The sequence below is a fragment of the Leishmania panamensis genome, assembly GCF_000755165.1.
Source record: "Leishmania panamensis strain MHOM/PA/94/PSC-1 chromosome 21 sequence".
NCBI classification, from domain to species: Eukaryota; Euglenozoa; class Kinetoplastea; order Trypanosomatida; family Trypanosomatidae; genus Leishmania; species Leishmania panamensis.
The window spans coordinates 507,408-521,351 of NC_025867.1; the positions used below are offsets into that span (position 1 = coordinate 507,408).

At 58.2% G+C, this 13,944-nt stretch overlaps 3 protein-coding genes across 3 annotated transcripts; all 3 read right to left on the reverse strand.

Moving 5' to 3' along the window:
• Positions 1 to 455: 455 nt before the first annotated feature.
• On the reverse strand, positions 456 to 2,972 carry LPMP_211470 (hypothetical protein; the record flags this gene model as incomplete). The annotated part of the gene is made up of 1 exon (XM_010700630.1): positions 456 to 2,972. The coding sequence occupies one exon, from the start codon at positions 2,970 to 2,972 to the stop codon at positions 456 to 458; it is 2,517 nt and encodes an 838-aa protein (XP_010698932.1).
• A 3,545-nt stretch (positions 2,973 to 6,517) lies between these two features.
• On the reverse strand, positions 6,518 to 7,852 carry LPMP_211480 (hypothetical protein; the record flags this gene model as incomplete). Its single annotated transcript, XM_010700631.1, has 1 exon — positions 6,518 to 7,852. One exon carries the CDS (start codon positions 7,850 to 7,852, stop codon positions 6,518 to 6,520), a length of 1,335 nt encoding a protein of 444 aa, XP_010698933.1.
• A 2,171-nt stretch (positions 7,853 to 10,023) lies between these two features.
• Positions 10,024 to 10,803, reverse strand: LPMP_211490 (vesicule-associated membrane protein, putative; the record flags this gene model as incomplete). The annotated part of the gene is made up of 1 exon (XM_010700632.1): positions 10,024 to 10,803. One exon carries the CDS (start codon positions 10,801 to 10,803, stop codon positions 10,024 to 10,026), a length of 780 nt encoding a protein of 259 aa, XP_010698934.1.
• Positions 10,804 to 13,944: the final 3,141 nt, after the last annotated feature.

A 13,944-nucleotide genomic window follows, 5' to 3' on the forward strand; every position in this document is an offset into this window, starting at 1 on the left:
CAACACACACACATCACACATCGCAAGCGGCGACGACAACTAACACATGAATGGAACGAGAAGAACAACACCAAAGCGAGAGCCTTCGGGAACGGTGAAGACCATGGTGGACGGCGAAAGGTAAGGTCGTTGCGCAAGGAAGAAAACGAACGAGAAACCGTGGGCTGTTCAGCCGTCTTGTGGAGGAAGCGGTGGTGGAGGACGCAAAGTAGTCGTCACGCACAGCCCTGCCCGAGGCTGTACAAAACGACATTCTCACAAACTTCGCTCACTTCCTGTTTGCCTATGCTCCTCTGCGTAACAACGATTCACGACCACATCAGCGTGTGCCACCCGTGTACCCCCCGCCCCTCTTCCCCATTCTCGCTCACGGTTTTCTTCTCTTTCCTCAAGTCCGCCACCATCCCTCACTGCTGTAGCCAGCGACACAATTGTACGGCGCGCATGAGGTAACCTCAGCGAGCCCTCTTCGTTGCCAACACCTCTTGCCGTGCGGCCTTGAGCCTGTCGCGCAGCCAGTCGGCTGTCTTCTTGTCAACCCCCAAGTCACGCAGCGCCACGTACATGTACGTAACGAGGCTCGGGCGCGCCGACAGCAGATGCGAGTTGCTGTAGGAGCTTGGACCCTGGCCAGCTGAGGTATAGATGCTCTCCTTGCCGAGGCGCTCCTCTCCTGCTGCACCGCTGCCGTTCGTGCCTCGGTCGTGACGATGGTCGCGTGCGCCAGCGCCGTTCGCCCCAGCAGCGCTCTCGACCTTCCCTGCGCTCGCTCGCTCCTGCGGCTCCAGCATGAGTGCGTCACAGCAGAGGATTCGATGGTAATCCCACCCGCACCTTTCCAGCTCCGAGAGTACCTCGATCACGTGCTCTGACGAGTCTCGCTTCGCTGTCAGCTTCGTTGCTACTTTAGGGTTCACAGTCTTGTCAGAGAGCGCGATGGACGCAGCGAAGAGGCCTATACCGAGGTCAAGTGGACCGGTCTTGGTGCCGATGATTACGGCAAAGTAGGAGAACCACTTCTCCGTTCCGCCGAGGTCGGCGCGGAAGGTCACACAGTAAGCGTAGAACATCTCCAGTACGCGCCGCACCAGGTGATGCGCCCGGTCGCGCCAGCGGTTGTCGATGTAGTAGTAGCCCAGCGCGTGGAGGAAGCGGCAGTCCACGGGGGTCATGGCGCCATGAGAGGCCATGCAGCCCTCGAAGAAGGCCTCAACAACGCTGGCGACAATCTCCATGTGCGGCACCTGCCCTTCGTACTGAGCCGAGAGCGCCTGCAGCACGTTGTTGTCCGGGTAGGATCCGTAGGACTTGAGCACCTCGAGAATGTACGTGCCCTCCTCGGAGCTGTCCGCGAAGTACGGGTCACGCGGCGGCGGACGTGAACGGCGGCCTTTCTCCGGCTCCGGCTCACCACCGCGGGAGCGCGTCGGTGCACCTGAAGGCCCCTCTAGCTCCTCCATGATGGTGCACTTCCCCTCCTTCTCTAGCAGCTCTTCTTTGGTGGGGTCAAAGTCGAAGTCAAATGCGTTCGTCATAGGATGTCCCTTGGAGTTGCCACCAGTTTCCCCATCCGATGTGAGCTGCACGTCATCGGAGACAGGACTAGGTCGATATGCCAAGGATGCACTGAAGGGCAACACCAAGTGCCGGCGCGGGGTTGTGCTGCGGCAGTAGTGCCGAAGCAGAGCGGACATGATGTACGTGTCCCCCTGCAGTGATGTTCCCTCCACCTCGGCGCGGTGCAACACCTTCAGTGCCTCCAGGAGCGAGGCCTTGGGCTTGCGCTCCGCTAGCCACTCGATGCGCTGCGCAAAGTACGAGCGCTCGTCACGCCGGCGCGATGCTGTGGTGATGGTGGGGGCATTCGTGTGCGCAGCTACCGCAACAGCGCCCCCAGACGCCAGCGGGGAGTGCGGTGGCGGTGGCGACGGCGGCGGCGAGTGCGAGTGAGACGTGCTAGTGGTGTTTGTCATGCTCTTGAGCACCGTTGTAAAGTGCAGTTTTGCGTACTCCATACGAGACTGCTTGCACAGGATGCGCAGCGTGGAGGCCTCGGGAGCTATGCTGTAGTCAAGCATCAAGTCATACGCGTCCAGCACGGCGTTCGCGTCAGTGAGGTTATTGAAGAGCATCGCAAACGGCCGCACAGAGAGCGGGATGACGCCGGCGGCGGTGACGCTCTCAAACACGTCTGCGGCAGCGCTGCCCTTCATGAAGCGTAGGTAGATGCGCTCCAGCTGCTCGGCGGCGGCTAGCGAGAGCGGGATGCTTCGCTGCTTCAGGTACTGGATGAATTTTACCAGTGCGGTGACGTTGGAGGGAGGGTGCTTCACTAGTGCAGCATGGACGACAAACTGCGTTGGCAGCTCCGTGGCGTCCATCACTGTCACGTCCAGCAGGTGCACTGTGCTTATGGTGTCCTGCAGCATCGCGCGCAAGTAGTCGGAGCAGCGCTCGAACAGCCTCTCAAAGTCGTTCACGATCTCATCGTGGTGCTCCTGCTCATCAGGTAGCTGACGCATCGCCGCCAGCAGTACCTCCCCCCAGGCATGCTCTATCCGCTGCTCCAGCACGTATAGCTGGTAGGCATCGTTGGAGACTGTGGGCGGCTTCGGAAGGTTGTAGTTACCATTGACACCGATCGCACGTCCCTGCGGGGTTGTCAGCCGCCACGTCAGGAAGTCGGGACCCAAGACGTTCAGTGAGTGCCCTAGCGAGTCGAGCTCGCGCATCTCTTCGCGGCACTCCACCGCCATCGTGGCGACCACCTCCAGGGTGGAGGAGGCCATCAGCATGTCAAACTGCTGCAGCACCATTGTGTACTCCGCCTTGCGGAATGGCCTGCTGATGTCACCGGTAATTCGATGCACATCCTCCGCCAGAGCGGCGAGGTGTGGGCTGACATGCGCTGTCACGTCATGCTCCGAATACCGCTGCTGCTGTTGTTCGTGGTAATGAGGCGGGTACGCCATCCCGTGTGTGTGTGTGAGGAAACAAACAACTCCTCCACACAATGGAAGTTACGTAAGTGGTAGGAGAAAGGATGAGTTACGCGCCCACTCACCCGCGAACACTCAGTATGTTCACGTGTAAAGGTGCGCGTCTCGATGTTTTTCCTCTTTCTCTGTGCTTCGCGAAAGGGAAACCGGGGGAGAAGAGACGCGAAAGCGAAGCGCTCTCGAGTCCACACACTCTGAGGAACGTGAGGATGCTCCCAAGGTCAACCTTACAAAACGAACTGAAAAAAGAAAGTAACGCGCACCCGCGGTACCAGCGTGGCCCAATCACGGCAGGAGTTTCGTTGTCTTGATTTTCGTGTGTTAGAGGGGGTGAGAGGAGGGGGGGGGGGTGAAGGAAGGAGAGTCGTACACGAGAAGAGGAATATGGGCAACACCCCGTGCCACTCCTTTAGTGTATTTGTTGGTTTCTTCGCGTGTGCACACACAGAAAGAGAGTGAGAGTGTGAGTGAGTGAGTGAGTGAGGGGGTGGGGTGTTTGTGGGTCTTGTCGTCCTCTGCGTGGGTGGAGTTGCTGGTGCTGATGATGCCTAAGTCTTACACACACACACATACACACACACACACACACGCACACAGACAGACAGAGACGTGATACAAACAGCTGCGCGGACTCCCTAAAGTTTGCCACAACGCGCTGTCGTGTGATTGCTTCTTGGCTATACAAACGCGTTGCCGGGCTTTTATGTGTGATCGCTGCTCGATTCCTCTTCACGAAGAGCTCTGTGTGATGCGCGCGTACTCCTTTTCCGGCAGCGCCTTCCTCGCGTTCTATCTCTTCAATTCCTTCGCTTAACTGACCTCGATGGGCGTTATTCGAGCCAGCGGCACGAATAGCAAAGAAAAGTTCCTGACACAACTGAGGAAAAGACGCGCAGAGGAGAAGGCGAGGGAGAGAGAGAGAGAGAAGCAACTCGTGCGCTGTTAAGTAGCAGCGGGGTGGTGTGGAGTGGTGTGTGTGGGGGGGGGGAGGGAGGGAGGACCAGGTGGAGACCGAAGCTACAAAGAATGAGGGGAGAGGGAACAACAGCAACGAATAGGGATGTAAAAAAGCGTCGAGGAGGAGAGGCGGTAGAAGAGGAGCGTCACAATAACAACACGGGCTCGACACACGGCCTCTTTTTCTCCCTCACAGGCACACACACACCACACACCACCAGCTAGGCGCGATACGGCAGATAAGCCCAAAGATTACGCCACCCACACAGAGTAGCAAAGGTGCGCCGCGGGAGAGGAGGTGGAGGGTAAAAGAGGAAAACGAAAGAGAGGGGAGGGAGGGGAGGGGGAGGGTTGTTGTTGTTGTTGTTGTTGTTGTTGTGTGTCTACGCGTGTATATATACAGCAACGACAACAGTCGGTGGAGACAACGACGCAGAGCCACCAAAGTGAATGAAGTCAATGCTAAACAAGCCAAAGACGAGCGGAAAGACACCGCCGACAGCACAGATGACTGCGTGTGTGTGTGTGTGTCGCTGCGGTGTGAGCCGTGCTTGATCCTGTCCCGACTTCTTCTTTCGCTTGCCTGCGCGTGTAACGCTCTCTCGCTGCAGCACGTACTGTGAGAGAGAGAGGAGGAGGAGGAGAGGGGGGGGGACGTGAGGGGAGGGAGTAATACTATTGGTTTGAAAAGTCTCACTTCAGCACCCCTCACCTGTTGTACGTACACTTGTGTGTACCGAGGAAGAGTTCAAAGGAAAAGAACAATGAGTGACACAGGAGGGCGGGGTAGGTTGTTTCGCCTTCCTAGTCAACTGAACGCGCACCAGGGTGTAGACGCAGAGACAGGGTGGTGTGCAGGGGACTTGATGGCGGTGAACGCGGTGAAGGGGGTGGAATGTGCAGAGAAGGGCGTTTGCGGATCAACTCCGAGATGTGCAAGACCCTTGACAACTAAAAACAGAGGGCACTATGCACCCGCGCGCGCTGACAGACACGCACGTGTTGCCAAGACACCAACAGGGAGAGGAGTTGGCACACAAGGTGGGCGCGTCGTCAAGGATTGAAGAGTGAGGTCGTGGACAGAAGCAAGTGGGTAGTCACACACACACACACACGCCCATGCGTATGTGGGCTGGTATGGCCTGTGGCCTTTCTGGCCAAACGTGGCGCCAAAGTTTGTGATGCCTCGATAGAGCAGATAAGGGGAGAGGAGGAGCGCGTGGGTAGGCCGAGCGAGGAAAGCGGTGGGGAGAGAGGGAGGGAGGGGAGTCGCAATAGTAATTTGGCGTCGACAGAAAGGACCGCGTGATGGGTGTGACGCCTGAGTGCGTGTGTAGAGGGAGGCAGGGAGAGACAGAAAGGCAATCTTAGTAACGTGAGCGCTTTGTCGTAGTTGTGTAGTAGCAGTCGCGAGTTGTGAGTGTGCTGTGTGGCCATGAAAGGGTTTGGGGTGGTGGTGGTGGTAGGTGCTTGTCGTGCCACAATCTGCTTCACGCGAGAAGGGGGGGGTTGACCCAGGCGTTTGCGTCGGTGGGTAAAAAAGAGGCGGTGGTACGGTGGTGGTGTCAAGCACGACGGTAACGCGCTGCGATCGAGTAGTTTCGGGTGGGCGTAAGCGACGACGAAAAGGAAAGAGGCGCGTAGAGGGAAGAGAGGCGTGAATGAGAGAGACGCTGTGGTGATGGTGCTTGTTTAAGAATCCTACACGTGTGCGTGCATGTAGGCATGCGGTTGTACGCGCGTGACGTAATGGAGTGAGAGGCAATACACACACACACACACGTGCAAACGAGAAAAGGAGCCGATGTGGCGAGGTGTTTATGGAGAGAAGAAACACAGAGAGGAGAGGAAGAGTAGTGCGTACCAAGAGAGAGCGAAGGGGAAGCGAAACAAGCAAACACCCTGCCGACCCGCGCACACCACGACTACAGCAACGGTAGGGGAGTTGGACAAGATGGGAGGGGCAGGCGGGAGAGTCACACCACACACACACACACACGTGCACATCTATGCGTGGTTGAGGAGAGGCCTGCTGTGAAGGGCACTGCAGGAAAAATGAAATTCCGAACACTCACGCGCATGTAGGCGGTAGGCGCCACAGCAGCGATACGGAGCACGCCAGAACAAAGGGGAAAAAGGGCGCCCACTCACGTATGCACATGCGAAGGGTGGGGTGGGTGGAGGGTATCGTCTTTCCTCCTCTCCCCTTCCCTCTCGACGTGTGCGCGTGCGTTACGCACGATCCATATAGGAAAGGGGCAGGGGATAGGGGCGGGGGGGGGGGGAAATCAAGCGGCCCAAGGGGAAACAGCGCCTTGCTAGCAGTATACATTGACTAATCAGCTCCCTGTGCCCTGCCATCAGCACCGCCACAACCACCGCAGCTTCCATTACCAATCACCCCAACGAGGAAAATTTTCCCCATGCAACATGGTCAAAGCGATTCATCGGAGAGTGGGAACGTGACCGGCAGTGGGAAGAACAGGGAGCTGCTAAAGGTGCGAGGCGCGAGCCCCCCCAAATGGTGCACTCCACTACTTTCCTCCTTTCCTTATCCGCCCTCAGTCGTCTGAGTCATCACTGCTGGAAATCGGGGCTGAATCGCCGTACGGGTTCAGCTCTTCCAGCAAGCTGTCGAGCGAGGTGTCGTCGCCGGCGTAGCTGGTGCCCCCCTGCTTCCCGCTACGATCACCGTCCACGTCTTCCCCGACGCCCCACGCCACCGACCTGGGCTGTGGAATAAAGAGCGATCCTAATGTAGCCCCGGGCTCTACGGACACCGCTGCAGAGGCTCCACCCAGCATGCTAGCCCTCCCACCTCTACGGCCGCTGCTGCCTGCTTCCGAATCAGAAGTCGGCTTATCCAGTATCGCCTGATCAAGTCGGGTATGCGTGCGGTAGGGCATGTACTCGAGGCACACGCTGTTCGCGCAGAATAGCGCCGTTGCAGGTGAGGCAGCGGAGGTCACTGCCAGGACACTGGGTCTGGGCGCGTCAGCAGAGGGAGCACACTTCACCTCACCAAGCAGCATCGCACCCAGACACCCGTTGCAGTGGCGGCAATGCACGAGGAATCGCAGCCCACCTGCGGTCGCATCGAGCTCCGCAGCACCCTCCGGTCTGTCGTGTGATATGGCGACCCGAATACTTGTTAACGAAGAGCATCCCTCACGCGACAGCCGAGCTGCTTTGTCTAGCACAGTCGGCATGGCGACGCGGAGCTCAACACCGCTCATATTCAGCGCATCAAACACTGCGATACCACGAAGAGAGCCAGATGCCGGTATCACTTGATGAGATGGGTCGCAGACTGGCGTACCACATCGCACGCATGCGTAGAAGCCATTGGTGCGCTGCTGACCCTCGCGGTGCAGACACATAGCCGGCAATGCAGATGCATTTCCTTTCGGCGCTTGTAATAGGCCAGCAGGGCACACGTAGGCTTGCGTCCACAGATCACTGGTGTAGGGCGCCTCCAACGCCACGCCTTCGAGCAACGACCAGACCACGCCAGGGAGCTCTTCCTCGGTTTTCCAGTTCTGCGGGTCGGTGAAGACAAGCTCGTTCATGTCCTGCAGAGCATACGGAGGGTTATTACTGGCTCGTTGTTGCTGATTCTGCTGCTCTGCAGATGGTCGGCAACCGGCGCCCGGTACTCCTACTGGTGCTGAGCGCGTCGCGGCGGCGTCATTTGCCGCGGTGCTCAGAGATGCTCCCGATGACGTGTGCCGTTGTCCATTGCGCTCCGGGTGGGCGGGTGGTTGTAATCTGACTGCATCTATGGGAGTTGTCCCTGCCACGCGGGACTTCCCAGGCTCTGCGGCGTCGCTACCGAATGCCCTACCGCTTCTGCGCTGTAGTGCAAGTGGGCGTGGCTTTGGGAGGCCCTGCGGCATGGACTGCCTTGCTACAGCAAGACCGAGCTGGCGCTGCGTCTCTCCCGACGAGGGCCGTGTCGTTGTACTGTCGTCCACCAAAACCTCACCAGCACTCTTTCCGGATCGGCTAGCTCGCTTAGCGGGTGCCGTACCCGCAAACAGCCGCCGTACGGAGGCACCTACGACAGTTCGCTTGGGCAACGCTGGTGGCGCATCGTGTCGAGTTCGACTGCCCAGCTGCGGCAAAGGTGGAAGGCGGTGCTGACCATCGCGGTGAGGGTCGCTGCTGCTGCCAGCGCTGCCTCGAGCGATGACGGTCGAGGAAGATGAGGAGAGCGCTGACGAGAGGGGCGGGGTTGGGTCTCGCGCAGCCCGCGCGGCACTCCCCTGCTGATGCGGGGCTGTACGCAGCGGCGGTGGAAGAGGGGCAAGTCGACGCCCAGACGCACCACTGTGTCGGTGCTGCTGCGGTGAGGGGCCACTCGGCGGGCCGCAAGGAGAAAACGCGTGAGGCATCAGCATGAACATCAATGCAGAACTACCAAAAAGCGGTGCTACTAAAGTGAGAATAGAGAAGGGGAAATTGGGTCCGACTAGATCACCGGAAAGGCCCGCAGCCGTGTAGCGGCTACAGGAATGGGCTGGTAGATGGTGTACACGGCACCGCAAAAGAGAACACCACCAAGCGAGACAGACACCCCCTGGACAAGGTGGACAAGGCACACCGCAGCAGCAGAGGAGAGGCAGAGAGAGACCAGTGCCGCAACCGTGGAGGCGCGCGCGCGTTCCCCCAACAAAGCGTATCGCGACTAATCTGCTCAGCCCTATGCGCGTGGGGCACTGTGTTGCACGTGCACCAGCGCAGGTACAGAGACGGGGGCCTGGGAGAGAGAGAGAGGGGGGAGAGTGGCACTAATCCCTCCGCAAAAAAGAGAGAGGAGAAGCTCGAGTAGTGTAGGGTGCGATGACAGCAGTCACACAACATGGGGACTCAACCCTGCTTCCCCCGAAGAAGATCAGAGCGCACGAGTGTGACGGCGACGTTGCTCCCTCCCTAGCCCTTAGAGAGACTGCACCACCACAACTCACGAAGACGATGACAGAGGGGGACGCTGTGAAGCAAATACCGTGCCTCTCACTCTCTCTCTCTCGTACGTATGACAACGTTCCCCCCTCCCTTCCCCACGTGCCTGCTGTCAAAGAGGTCTAGTGAAAGAGGGGAAGGGGTAAAGTAGGCGCGCGCGTGCGTTACCCCTTTTCGTTCGCTACTGTGCGGTGTTTGCTTGTTTCTTTGTTTTCCTGTACTTGTCAACGTGACACGGGAGAGTCAGTGGCACAAAACATCGCAATTCCTCCCCGTTCGTGGGAAAGCAGCATGAGGAGGGCTCGAAGAGGTACAACGAGAGAGAAGCCACCACATTGGGTGAGCGACAGGCCCACAAACACATACAAAGACCACAACCACCACTCTCAGGTGACCAAGAAACATGGCTGGGTTCAGAGAGTAGCGTTGGCGGAGTGGAGTGAGGGAGGCGGTAGATGCAAAACAGGACACCAGGCGAAGAGATGAAACGCGCGAAGAGGCAAGAGGGTGTTGGTGTGACTCAGAGTGGAACGGAGAGGCGAGGAAAGGGTGGAGGAGTGGGGAAGGGGCAGACGTGTATGACACCCATACACACAGACATGCTACGCGAGAGTGCGTGTGTGTGTGTGAAGAACGTAGCAGAGGGCAACAGGGAACGTGAGCGTCAGATAGAAAGCGCCACAACCAATCATCCAAGAAGAATAATAAAGGAGAGGAGGAGGAGAGGCAGAGCGCCAAAGCACATACTTCAAATTTGGGTTTGGGGGGAGGGGGAGGGAGGGGGGGGGGCTGCAGATGACCGAGACGACGCACCCCGGGAGTGCGCGTTTCTCACTTCACAAGAGCACACATGCCCGGACAAACAGCCATGCGAGAGTCGTGGCGAGCGAAATATTTGCGGGCAGGCACTGGTGCTGCTGAGCCTCGTCTTCCTCTCTTTTTCTCAGCAGAGCAGCCACTTGCACATGCCGGGGTGAGTGAAGAGACGCCTCGATGGTGGGGAGAGGCCAGCCACCCGTCTCCTTTGTGCACTTTTCCGCATTCTCCCTGCCCTTCACTAGCCGCCAAAAAAAAAAGCGGGGCAATGAGAAAACTGCGCCAACGCCTATGCCGGTGACGAGCTCGGAGCTTGCGTCGTCGTCGTCGTTTTCTTGCTGCTGCCGTTACCAGCAAAGAAAGTGAAGTAGAACAGCATGAGCATGAAGCTGACGGCACCTGCCAGCATAATCCGCCCCTTCATCGAGCTCCACCACATCTGGTTGCGGAGATCACGACTATTGCGCTGGAAGCCCTCCGCCTGAAACTGAAGATCATCAGTAGCCTGCACAATGTCGTCGATGCGCTGCCCGCGCTGGATGACGCGCTCCACGTTGTCCAGCGCCATGTTCTTTACCTCATCCACCGCTAGCTTCACCTTCATCACTTTGTTGTCTGCCGCTCCCGCAGCGGCACCGCTGCTATGCCTCACCATGAGGTCGCGCGCTGGACGCACAAAAACATCCACCAGTTTTGGATTCAGCTTCGACGGTGGCTCTACGAACATCTTCTTGAAGAGCGCCGCCAGCTCGTCGAGCGCGGCGTGCCCTTCTCGGCGGCCAACTGCTTTCGCACCGATCACGCCGTAGCCAAGCGCGTCATCGGTCATGAGGTGGTAGGACAAGGTCACCTCCTGTGTGGGGTCCCGGTCGGCGGTTACGCTGAGGAACGCGGAGGTGCGGAAGTGTGGAGCGCTGCAGCGGCTGACGAGGTCCGCCCATGCGGTGCCTGGTATTGTGAAGCCACCCGTAGGCAAATCAGGCGTCTTACAGAGCATCACACGATCCATCAGGCGCACCACCACAGCGCCATAAAGCGCGTGCGACTCCTGGTTGGCGTTGTTGGCCATGGTAGTGACCCAACGAGTAGCACTGCACGGAATACTCTGAAAAGAGGAGCAGGTCGAGGGTGGGGAGCGGCGAATGGTGGCGAGAGTAGTGGCACGCGCAGTTACAAACTTACACCCAAAGAGAGGAAGAAGGGGGAAAGGGGTAATAAGGAGTGGCGAGCAAGCAGTTCAGATTCACTCCCTAGCGAAAAAGGATTCGGTGGCTAAACGCAAAGAGCTTTGCTTGACAAGGCTGAGTACACAGCTATCCTGGTACGTGAGCACGCAAACGTGCGCGCAAGCGAGTGTGTGGGTATGTGCCAGACGCATGCCGCGGAGGGTGGAAAGGGGATACCGAGCAAAACACATCAGCAGAAGCACGAAGGCAGCGAGATGACAAGGGGAGCGAAAGGGAGTGCGTGAGCGGTGAAAGTCGAGAGCAGCGACATTCGAAAATGGGGATGCCCGTCATTAGAGGGCCACTAAAGACAAGAGGCACCACCGGATGTCCATGCGCCTTTTTGTTGTTGTGGGCGCGTGTGTTCTCTGACTCAACGCAACTCTGCTGATATCGTCTGCGCGCACGCACAGACACACGGACCGATACGAGCTACTATGAGAGAGGGAGGGTGATGGCACCTGCCTGCACGCCAGCCGTCCTCTCACCTCCCCATGACGATTCTCCTCCCCCGTTTCTTTCGTTTCCCTGTCCCCGCCTCTCACCTGCTTCGCGCCTTTCCTATTTTTCCCCACCTCACTCTGAGCGACCGCAAAAGAGTCGCCTCATGTGGGCGCAGAAGGAGTGAAAGGCAGATGCAGGGAGTGGTGCCGTGGCGCCCACTGGCAAGAGACAACAGAGAGAGAGAGAGGAATGACATGACGCCAAGCTTCATCGATGGTTTCCTTCTTTCGATGTCCCCCTCCCCTCGGTTAAGCGTGGAGGATCGTAAGGAAGAAACGCGCGCTCCCTTTTGGCTGTGCATCCTCTAGCGACGTGCTCTCTGGCATACTCGCACATTTTGTCGATCCCCCTCTCAATCGACTCACTCTTTCCATTCTCGCGGTACGACTGCCTCGAAACTCCCCCCTCCGCCACTAGCCCAAACCTACAGCCGGTAAACTAGCGGGGTGAGGTGCCAGTAGAGTCGTTTGCTATGAGGAAGGCTAGCACAGCAGAGACGCACTTCTACCGCGTTATCAGCGTCTTCCCACCGCTTCTACCGCGTTACAGGCTGGGCGTGGCGTAATTCCCTTCGCGCGGTTAAATGCGCTAGTAACCACCTTTTTCTGCTCTGCACGACCAGACTGTCTTGGCGGAGAGGAAACGATGGCTTCCGAGGCGGGTCACTGACGCTCGAGGTGATCGTTCCAGAGAAGAAGGTGATACACACCTGAAACCTCCAGTCATCGGGAAAAGCGGGAGGGGGGGGCGGTTACTCCCACTGAGAAGGATCACAGAGTGGAAGGTGTCTTCACCAATGGGAGAAGAGAAAGAGAGAGAGAGGGAGAGGAAGGAGGGACACCCTCGCTCCTAAGCGCTGAAGAACGGACTCACCGTAACATGCACAACATTCAGCAAGGGGGTTTTACACAAAGGGGAAGAGGGGGAGAACGGCGCCGAGCGAGAGGTGCACTTTGCAGCTGCAATGTGGGGCGAGTAAAGGAGCGGATCGAGGCAAGAGATCATGCGAGTTAGGAGGGGGGCGGGCTGTTGGATCCTGTGAGAATTTCTTTCGCGGTCTTGCCCCGGACGCTAAAAACAACAGAAATATGATTTGCCTATCGACGGCTGCCACTTGCCAGTCGGTGTAAAGTCCCCGCAAAGTATGCCAGCGACCTCTGGGCTCCTCCTCTTCCACACCCGCAGAGATGTCGAAGCACAAGGGGGAGAGAGACAGGGATGATAACGAGTCCTGGCCGCTCCCCCCTCTCCCCCCGACGACAAGGACTTCCCATAAGGCGCGCTCTCCTTTCTGCTCCGCCTAGGCTGTCTTTGCCTAACCAGGGCACGGGAAGACGAGTGAAGAAAGGAGGAGGAGCGGCGTGGACACACCACCATGCCCACGCATGCACAAACACCTAAGAGCACCACTCCGATGGCGCCTCTGTGAGTGTTTGTCTGCCCAAGGAAGGAAACAGGTGACGAGGTCGGTGGTGGCGAGAAAGGGAGAAGGGGGGAGGAGAGTGAGGGCCACTTCGGCTGCCACCACCACGGCGACAGCGAAAGAGCGGACAAGACGCCGGATGCACCCGAAAACAAAAACAAGAAACGGCTCTGCAGAGCGAGAGAGCGCGCATCTGCAAAATGGGAAGAGGGGCACCTAAGCGGAGAAGTACACAGCGCGCGGGGGGGGGGGGGAAGAGAGTGAGTTAAAGGAACGAAGTGAAGGGGGGGGGGGAGGAGGAGGACTTCGTGAAAGGGGCATTCACACAAGTGCCGCCTCAAAAAGAGCACGAACAGCAGTAAAGATTCTCAAGCAGCCACGTTGAATGGGGGAGGGGAGGCGGTGCGGTGCTACACAGTACCCTCCTTCGTTCCTTACCGGCCCTTCTCTCCTCTCCCTCACACTTTTAGTTCGTTAGGGAGCACAAGAGTAGTGGCCTCCTCACAGCAGTGTGTCTACCCTACACACATACCGTAATCGTGTCCGTAGGTACGTGCCCTCCCACTCATGTGTGTGTGTGTGTGCCGACATGCTCCTGACAGGGTATTCTTCAAGGTGCGGGTAGAGCTAGCGAATGGAAAAAAGGGAGCAAAGAATGAGAGAAAAACCAAAAGGCGGAACGGCACAGACGCGAATGCGTGTGAATACGTGGATAACTGCTGAACCTGCTCGTTGGCCGTTAGAGCAAGAGAGTCGATACTTATTCAGTTGCGGGAGGAGGGGGCACCATCTCCATGTTTCAAGTCTGCGATGAGGCGATGTCACCAAGCGTGTCCGGCGTCGCCAGGTAGGGAGAGGTCGGACTGGTATATTCCACTCGCACAGAATTCCTGCGTCTCCTTCTGATGACTTCCATGCAAGTGCGGGGGCATCGCCCCGCCCCCTCCCCACCCTGACCGACATAGTGGGGGCTGGCCAGGGGTGGGACTGACGGACGCTCGCAGACGAGGTAGTCCAACTACTGAACAGCTTCCTTAGCATAAGCGAGAGAAACGAA